At 59.6% G+C, this 9,799-nt stretch overlaps 1 protein-coding gene across 1 annotated transcript; it reads left to right on the forward strand.

Annotated features, from left to right (window-relative positions):
• Positions 1-273: 273 nt before the first annotated feature.
• Positions 274-9,159, forward strand: LOC144678596 (methionine--tRNA ligase, cytoplasmic-like; the record flags this gene model as incomplete). Its single annotated transcript, XM_078538333.1, has 6 exons — positions 274-364; positions 1,415-1,493; positions 4,107-4,241; positions 4,937-5,012; positions 6,980-7,152; positions 9,043-9,159. Coding segments are annotated over 6 exons (671 nt in total), but the record flags the coding sequence as incomplete, so codon positions are not given.
• Between the last annotated feature and the right edge of the window lie 640 nt (positions 9,160-9,799).

A 9,799-nucleotide genomic window follows, 5' to 3' on the forward strand; every position in this document is an offset into this window, starting at 1 on the left:
TTGCTGAGAGTGTCAGGTTCCTTGGGCGGGACGGTGGGGGTGGGGTGTTGGGGGCGGAGGAGGAGGAGGGTGGTGGTACTGTGGGCGGGCGGGCGGGCGGGCCACACTGACCCCCTCGGCCAGTAGGGAGGGGCCCGTCCGATTGCCACCCTCGCTCGCTCGCTGGCCGCTGACCAACCCCCCTCTCTTCCAGGACGCCCCCTGGAGCGGTGCGGCACTGGATTAAAAATGACCCAGCGTCTCTCAAAATGTCCTCTCTCTCCCCCTTTTCAGAGCACGTGGTCCCCTTCCTGTCGCACTCTCAGCTCCCGGCCCTGCAGTTACACAGCGGCGACTTCGTGTTCTCAGCCAACGCCATTTGCCGGTGAGTGTGAAACCCTCCGGGACGGGGGTGGGGTGGGGTGGGTGATAGACGCCAGCAGCGGGCACTGGCAGCGAATTCCAGACACCCAACACCCTCCACGTGTCCGCGCTCCGATCCTCCTACCGGTCGCCGTCCGTGCAATTTTCGAGCCCCGCCCATCGCTCTTGCCAATATCCCCTGCGCCCTCTCTCTCTCTCCGGAGCGATCGCGTCCTCCCTGTCGTGTCCGTGTGCTGACCAGAGCCCGCGGAGGCAAAAAGCTCCAGCTGTGGCCCGACCCCAGCTGTGGCGTACAGTTCCCTCGTGACGCCTCCCTGCTTTTGTCTTCTGTACCTGGGCCCTATAAAAGGGAGGCGTGATCACGTGCTATCCTTGACCACCGTCTTCTCTCCGCCTGTCCTGCCACTTCCAGGGAGCCACGGACAGGCGCAGAACCGCACGGTGCAGGAGAGACCCTTCGGCCCATCGAGTCTGCACCCGACACGTGAGAAACACCCGACACGTGAGAAACACCCGACACATGAGAAACACCCGACACGTGAGAAACACCCGACACGTGAGAAACACCCGACCCACCTCCCTAATCCCGTTGACCCAGCGCTTGGAACCCCGTAGCCTTGAATGTTTATAAGGCGCCAAGTGCCCATCCAGGTACTTTTTTAAAGGACGTGAGGCTAACCCGCCTCCACCACCCTCCCAGGCAGCGCATTCCAGACCCTCACCACCCTCTGGGTCAAAAAGTTCTTCCTCACATCCCCCCTAAACCTCCTGTCCCTCACCTTGAACTTATGCCCCCCTCGTGACTGACCCTTCAACTCAGGGGAACAACTGCTCCCTATCCACCCTGTCCAGGTCCCACACGCGCTCCAACACGCGTACACCCGTGCCTCTCCGGTGTAGCGCCTGTAAACTCATCTCTGCGCCGTCTCCCAGCGCCTCTCCCTATCCTTTCTCGTCATAGGGCGACCAGAGCTCCCTTTTGTTTGTTTTTTAAGCGCTCGATTGCAGGTCCGACGCAAACTTCCCCGCTTTTTAATTCTTGTGCCGACAGGTACTTATTCAACGTCAGTGGGAAGGACCCCGGCGATGCGACCGACCAGTGGCTGGAATGGGAAGCGGTGCAGCTGCGGGTGAGTGCGGCCGGGGCTTGTTCCGAAACTCTACTGTCCACCCCCCCCCCCGCCGCCCAGCGTTCTACCTCGCGCAGAGTCTCGTTCACCGCCGCTACGCTTGCCGACCGGCCCTGGATCCCGCTACCTAAGAACCAGGAGCAGGAGTAGGCCATTCAGCACCCCCTCCGAGCCTGCCCCGCCATTCAATACCGTCGCGGCTGATCTGATTTCGGCCTCAACTCCGATTTCCTGCCCTCTTTCTCCACCCCCCCCCAATAACATCTCAACCCCTTAGAGAGTGAGAGAGACAGAGTGAGAGGGAGAGTGATGGACATAGAGAGAGACATAGAAATAGCGACAGTGAGGTGAGAGTGAGGTACTGAGTGATAGAGGGAGACACAGAGAGAGATACTGAGTGATAGAGGGAGACACAGAGAGAGAGATACTGAGTGATAGAGGGAGACACAGAGAGAGAGATACTGAGTGATAGAGGGAGACAGAGAGAGGGAGGGAGACCGAGATTCAGAGAGAGACAGAGAGAGCGAGAGTCAGAGCGAGAGAGACACAGAGAGAGAGATACTGAGTGATAGAGGGAGACAGAGAGAGGGAGGGAGACCGAGATTGAGAGAGAGCGAGAGTCAGAGCGAGAGATACTGAGTGATAGAGGGAGACAGAGAGAGGGAGGGAGACCGAGATTGAGAGAGAGACAGAGAGAGCGAGAGAGACACAGAGAGAGATACTGAGTGATAGAGGGAGACAGAGAGAGGGAGGGAGACCGAGATTGAGAGAGAGAGACAGAGAGAGCGAGAGTCAGAGCGAGAGAGACACAGAGGCAGCGTGAATTCCACAGACCCTTTGAGAAAAGTAATTCCCTCCCCATCTCCGATTTAAATCTACCGCCCCCTCAGCCTAAAACTGTGGCCTCTCGTTCCTGAACGCCCCACAAGGGGAAACATCCGCTCCACGTCTACCCCCTTTGTCTATCCCCTTTAGCATCTTATACACCTCAGTTAGATCTCCTCTCACCCTTCTAAACTCTAGTGAGTGTAGGCCTAAACTGCTCAATCTCTCCTCATCAGACAAGCCCCCCCACCACATCTCTGGAATCGATCTAGTAGGGCAACAACGCCTTGTGCTTTTTTTTTATATTAAAAAAAATTCTCACCCTCATCTTCAAATCCCTCTGCTCCCCATCTCTCCCGCCTCCTGTGGCCCTCCAAGACCTCAGCGCTTCCGTTCCCCCCCCATTCCGGCTTTGACGATTCTCAAAAGGTTATGCCAGAGACTCGCGGTTATGTTTTCCTCTGGTGGTCTCCCGTGGGATGTGGGCGTCGCTGGCGGGGGTGAGGCGTTTGTTGCCCATCCCCAATTGCCCCCTCGAACCCAGCGTCTCGCCGGACCGTTGGAGAAGGGGCGGTTGAGAGTCGAACCCCGTCGCTGTGTGTGTGTGTGTGTGTGTGTGTGTGTGTGTGTGTGTGGGGTGGGGGTCTGGAGTCACGTGTAGGGCCAGACCAGGGGTAAGGACGGCAGATTCCCCCTCCCCTAAAGGGGACGTTAGTGAACCAGACGGGTTTTGACGACAATCGATGATCGTTGTCACGGTCACCGAGACTGAGACTCGCTCTCGATTCCCCGGTTTTATTAATCGAATTTTAAACTCCCATCAGCTGCCGTGGAGGGATCTGAACCCGTGTTCCCCTCCCCTACCCAGAGCATTCGCCTGGACTTCGAGTCCAGTGACATTACCGCTATGTCTCCCCATGAGGGATAGAGGCCGGGATTGCTCTCCTTAGAGCAGAGAAGGTTAAGGGAGGGAGGGGGGGAGATTGAATCGAGTTGTTCAAAATCACGAAGTGGGGAGGTGGTTTGGGGTAGAGTAGGAGAGGGAGAGACTGTTCCCAGTGGGCGGGAGGGTCGGTAACCAGAGGGGACACAGATTGAAGAGAATCGGGAACAGAACCAGAGGGGGTGGGGGTGGGTGGGGAGGGGGGGAGATGAGAATTATTTTTTATAAACACAGCGAGTTGTTGTGATCTGGAAGGCGCTGCCTGAAAGGGCGGTGGAAGCAGATTCAATAGGAGGAGGGGGGAATGGGATAAATACTCGAAGGGGGAAAAATTTGTAGGGATGTGGGTGAGCGGGGAGGAGGGGAAGAGCAGGTGTGGGGGGTCCGAGGACCAATTGGGACTGCTCTACACGAAGGGCCAGCACAGACCAGAAGGGCCGAATGCTCCCCTTCTACGTCCTGCTGGAGCGTTGCTGGTCAGGGTCCAGGGCGTTTGCGAGGCCGACACCAAACCTGAGGGGAGCGTAGTCGAGAAGAGGCGGAAATAGGAACAGAAAATGCTGGAAAAACTCGGCCCTCCCGCCACTGGAAACAGTCTCTCCCTCTCTACCCAAACCCCGCTTCCTGATTTTGAACGCCTCGATTCAATCTCCTCTCCCCGCCCCTTAACCTTCTGCTGTGGAGGAAGAAGCAGGGTTAACGTATCCGTGCTGATAGATTCTCTGCGAAGGTTCAGCCCCTTTGGGTCGCTCGTATCCCTCGCGTTTGCTCCTTTGCTTGTTTATTTATTCCCTGTCTTTTGTCTCTCTCTTGGATTCACAAAACCTCTTTTATTTGGGTTGCAGCCGGCGGTTAGTGCAGCGCTGCACCAGACAGTAGTGCAAGGGAGGAAGAGGGAAGACTCCATCCCCACGCTGACCAGGCAGCTGTCCCACCTCAACCAGGCGCTGATCGACCAGGCTACGCCCTGCCTGACCTCCGTAGGTTTGACCCTTGTTCCTTGGACGATGCGCGAGAGGCGGGAATTGGGGGAGCGCAGAGATCTCAGAGAGGAGGTTACAGAGATCTGGGGAGGGTTGTAGGGGGCTGGAGGAGGTTACAGAGATAGGGAGGGTTGTAGGGGCTGGAGGAGGTGACAGAGATAGGGAGGGTTGTAGGGGACTGGAGGAGTTTACAGAGATAGGGAGGGTTGTAGGGGACTGGAGGAGGTTACAGAGATAGGGAGGGTTGTAGGGGGCTGGAGGAGGTGACAGAGATAGGGAGGGTTGTAGGGGGCTGGAGGAGGTTACAGAGATAGGGAGGGGTGTAGGAGCTGGAGGAGGTTACAGGGATAGGGAGGGTTGGAGGAGGTTACAGAGATAGGGCTGTAGGGTCTGGAGGAGGTTACAGAGATAGGGAGGGTTGTAGGGGGCTGGAGGGGGTCACGAGGGTGAGGATTCTAAAATTGAGGCTTGGCTTAACTGGGAGCCGCGGTAGGTCGGTGAGCGACAGTGGGGTGACTTTGGATGACCTCGCGTGTGCAGGAGGTGAGGGGGAGGAGGAGGGCGGGTGGCTGGCCGGGAGTGTGGAGTGGCCCGAGGCAGGGATTGGGGTAGACACAGCAGCAGCGTAGCTGAGGCAGGGTCCCGAGTCCCGGCGATGATGTGGTAACCACGTCTCTTCTCATCTCTTGAAGGACACCGTGACTGTGGCTGATGTTGTCGTCTGGGGGGCCCTTTACCCTGTCCTTCAGGATGCTGCGTGTCTTCCAGGTAACTGTGTCGTCCCCTCGTTGTCTCACGCTCTCTCTCTGTGAAGGGGCCCTTCCAGTGTCGGCCCTGGTCATGGGGGCGTGCAGCTGCCCACATCGAGGGCGCATTTACTTTGGTCGGGCAGTGGGTCTCTCGTAAGGTTTAGCATGTCCGCCGCACCTCGGGGATTATTCATTATACCTCCGACAGGGCGGCGCTCCCTCAGCACTGACCCTCCGACAGTGCGGCGCTCCCTCAGCACTGACCCTCCGACAGTGCGGCGTTCCCTCAGCGCTGACCCTCCGACAGTGCAGCGCTCCCTCAGCACTGACCCTCCGACAGTGCAGCGCTCCCTCGGCGCTGACCCTCCGACAGGGCGGCGCTCCCTCAGCGCTGACCCTCCGACAGTGCGGCGCTCCGACAGTGCGGCGCTCCCTCAGCGCTGACCCTCCGACATTGCGGCGCTCCCTCAGCGCTGACCCTCCGACAGTGCAGCGCTCCCTCAGCACTGACCCTCCGACAGTGCGGCGCTCCCTCAGCGCTGACCCTCCGACAGGGCGGCGCTCCCTCAGCGCTGACCCTCCGACAGGGCGGCGCTCCCTCAGCACTGACCCTCCGACAGTGCGGCGCTCCCTCAGCGCTGACCCTCCGACAGGGCGGCGCTCCCTCAGCGCTGACCCTCCGACAGGGCGGCGCTCTCTCAGCGCTGACCCTCCAACAGCGCGGCGCTCCCTCAGTGCTGACCCTCCGACAGTGCGGCGATCCCTCAGTACTGATCCTCCGACTGTGCACCGCTCCCTCAGCACTGACCGTCTCACAGTGCTGCGCTTCCTCAGAACTGACCCTCTCACAGTGCGGCGCTCCCTCAGCACTGACCCTCCAACAGCATGCCGCTCCCTCACCACTGACCCTCCGACAGTGCACGGCTCCCTCAGCACTGACCCTCCGACAGCGCGGCGCTCCCTCGGCACTGATCCTCCAACAGGACGGGGCACCCTTGGAATTGAGTCTTGGCTTGGACCAGCCAAGCATATCCTGTGGCTACAAGAGCAGGTCAGAGGCTGGGAATCCTGCGGAGAGTCACTCACCTCCTGACTGCCCCCAAAGCCTGTCCACCATCGACAAGGCACAAGTCAGGAGTGTGATGGGACACTCCCCACTTGCCTGGATGAGTGCGGCTCCCACAACACTCAAGAAGCTCGACTCCGTCCAGGACAAAGCAGCCCCGCTCGATGGGGCACCCCATCCACCAACATTCACTCCCTCCACCACCACCGACGCACAGGGGCAACAGTGTGTGTACCATCTACAAGATGCACTGCAGCAACTCGCCAAGGGCTCCTTCGACAGCGCCGCCCAAACCCACGACCTCTACCGTCTAGAAGGACGAGGGCAGCAGACACATGGGGAACACCACCACCTGCAAGTTCCCCTCCCAGCCACTCACCATCCCGACTTGGGAATATATCGGCCGTTCCTTCACTGTCGCTGGGGTCAAAATCCTGGAACTCCCTCCCTAACAGCGCCGTGGGTGTCCCTACACCACACGGACAAAATCCTGGAGCTCCCTCCCTAACAGCGCCGTGGGTGTACCTACACCACACGGGACAAAATCCTGGAACTCCATCCCTAACAGCGCTGTGGGTGTACCTACACCACACACGGGGTCTGCAGCGGTTCAAGAAGGCCACTCACCACCCCCACCTTCTCAAGGGGCAATTAGGGATGGGCAATAAACGCTGACCCAGCCCAGTGACCCCCACACCCTGCGAACAAATATAAAAAAAACAAATTAAGGAGGCCAAGTCTCTGAAGGGGCCGCGGGGCTCGATCCCATGAACCACAGCTGGTGCCCAAGTCTGATGTGCAATTCGCTCCCTGTACCTCGTACATCAACAATTGAAGCATTTTAACCCTGGTTTGTTTGTCCGATAAATGAGGACTTCCGTGCTTGTTAACCGGCCTCTTCTGTGCCTCTTCGTCGACAGAGGAGTACGCAGCGGTTCACGAATGGTTCCAACGCATGAACACCGTGGGTGCCTGCCAGCAAGCCGTGACTGCCACCTTAAAGGGCCAGGGGGTGCAGGTCTTCAAGCCCTACCTGCAGAAGCAGCCAGCTCCAGCTCCGTTGCCCGAGACACCCGCCAGCGACCAGACAGAGGTAGGAGCGAGCGGTGGCGAGCTGCTTGGTGTGTCTCCCAGCTCTTCGTTTTTAGCAGCGAGGAGGGAGGCCATTCAGCCACCCCCCCTTCTCCTCGAGCCTGTTACACAGGAACAGGAGGAGGCCATTCAGTCCCCGAGCAGAGGATATTATGCACAGGGAATTAGCAATGGGATCTCTCTGAACTTCCCTTTTAGATCAGAAGAATTGGGGGTTATACAATTGAAATGTATAAAATTCTGAGCGCGTTTGACAGGGTCGAGGGTGAGAGGCTGTTCACCCCACACCCCCTCCCCCACTGGCTGGAGAGTCTGGAACAGCAGTGTTTGGAGGGGTGGGTCACAGTCTTGGGATAAGGGGTCACCCGTTTAGGACTGAGACCAGGAGAAATTTCATCACTCAGAGGGTTTGTGAATCTTTGGAACTCTCTACCCCAGAGAGCCATGGATGAATGTGGGACTCACTCCCACGGGGACTGGGGAGAATGTGGGACTCGCTCCCACGGGGAGCGGGGAGAATGTGGGACTCGCTCCCTCGGGGAGTGGGGAGAATGTGGGACTCGCTCCCGCGGGGAGCAGGGAGAATGTGGGACTCGCTCCCACGGGGAGTGGGGGAGAATGTGGGACTCGCTGCCACGGGGAGCGGGGAGAATGTGGGACTCGCTCCTGCGGGGAGTGGGGGAGAATGTGGGACTCGCTCCCACGGGAGTGGGGGAGAATGTGGGACTCGCTCCTGCGGGGAGTGGGGAGAATGTGGGACTCGCTCCCACGGGGAGTGGGGGAGAATGTGGGACTCGCTCCCACGGGGAGCGGGGGAGAATGTGGGACTCGCTCCCACGGGGAGCGGGGAGAAGGTGGGACTCGCTCCCACGGGGAGTGGGGAGAATGTGGGACTCGCTCCCACGGGGAGTGGGGGAGAATGTGGGACTCGCTCCCACGGGGAGTGGGGGAGAATGTGGGACTCACTGCCACGGGGAGTGGGGGTGAATGTGGGACTCGCTCCCACGGGGAGTGGGGAGAATGTGGGACTCGCTCCCGCGGGGAGAAGGTGGGACTCGCTCCCACGGGGAGCGGGGAGAATGTGGGACTCGCTCCCACGGGGAGTGGGGGAGAATGTGGGACTCGCTCCCACGGGGAGCGGTCGAGGTGAATAGCGTCGATGTATTGAAGTTATTGGCGGGGGGCTGCTGGGTAAACATACGAGGGAGAAAGGAGTAGAAGGATAGTGATGGAGGGGGTAGGGAGGAAACTCATGTGGACCAGAAACACTGGCACGGAGCAGATAAGAGCGGGTTAGTTATCTTGGAATGGTTTCAAACCCCAGTTGGGTCACAGCTAGAGTATTGCGTACAGGTACAGTCACGACAGCTATCCTATGAAATGAAGGATGGAAGACAGTGGCATTCGCCCCTTCTGGTCTGTGCTAGCCCTCGAGAAGAGCTGTCTCCAATTGGTCCTAGAACCCCCAGCCCTGCTCTTCCCTCTCCCCGCCCACCCATATCCCTACAAATGTTTCCCCTTCAAGTATTTATCCGACCCCACCTTTTGAAAGTTCCTATTGAATCTGCTTCCACCGCCCTTTCAGGCAGCGCCTTCCAGATCACAACAACTCGCTGTGTTTATAAAAAATAATTCTCCTCATCTCCACCCCCCCACCCCCACCCTCTGGTTCTGTTCCCGATTCTCTTCAATCTGTGTCCCCTCTGGTTACCGACCCTCCCGCCCACTGGGAACAGTCTCTCCCTCTCTAGCGTGATGCCTCTTCATACGTGTGTCTGTCGGCACACAAGATGTGGGCGATTCACGGCGCTGCTGAGGGTGGGGGAATCGCGACTCTGGGCAGATTTTCTGCCCCCCTCTCTCTTTCTCTCTCTCTCTCTCTCTATCGCAGGATGGGGAAGCTTCCGATCGCAAGGTGTCAGAGGATGAGATGCAGGCAGCGGAAGATGCTTGGCGATGTGGTATGGCAGGGCACCCTAAACCCAGGAAGATACAGCACCCGGTGTGAGCATCTCCGCAGCTCCTTCTGTCAAGTCGCGTGCGGCGAGTTAGGGTTGGTGCGGGGAGCGATGGTCCCCCTGTTTCAGGGGGGGAGTCAGCGCTGAGAGGGCGCCGCACTGTCGGAGGGTCAGCGCTGAGGGAGCACCGCACTGTCGGAGGGTCAGCGCTGAGGGAGCGCCGCACTGTCGGAGGGTCAGCGCTGAGGGAGCGCCGCACTGTCGGAGGGTCAGCGCTGAGGGAGTGCCGCACTGTCGGAGGGTCAGCGCTGAGGGAGCGCCGCACTGTGGGAGGGTCAGCGCTGAGGGAGCGCCGCACTGTCGGAGGGTCAGCGCTGAGGGAGCGCCGCACTGTGGGAGGGTCAGCGCTGAGGGAGCGCCGCACTGTCGGAGGGTCAGCGCTGAGGGAGCGCCGCACTGTCGGAGGGTCAGCGCTGAGGGAGCGCCGCACTGTCGGAGGGTCAGTGCTGAGGGAGTGCCGCACTGTCGGAGGGTCAGTGCTGAGGGAGCGCCGCACTGTCGGAGGGTCAGTGCTGAGGGAGCGCCGCACTGTCGGAGGGTCAGTGCTGAGGGAGCGCCGCACTGTCGGAGGGTCAGTGCTGAGGGAGCGCCGCGCTGTCGGAGGGTCAGTGCTGAGGGAGCGCCGCGCTG

Source organism: Cetorhinus maximus, unplaced genomic scaffold (genome assembly GCF_964194155.1).
Source record: "Cetorhinus maximus unplaced genomic scaffold, sCetMax3.hap1.1 HAP1_SCAFFOLD_4777, whole genome shotgun sequence".
NCBI lineage: Eukaryota > Metazoa > Chordata > Chondrichthyes > Lamniformes > Cetorhinidae > Cetorhinus > Cetorhinus maximus.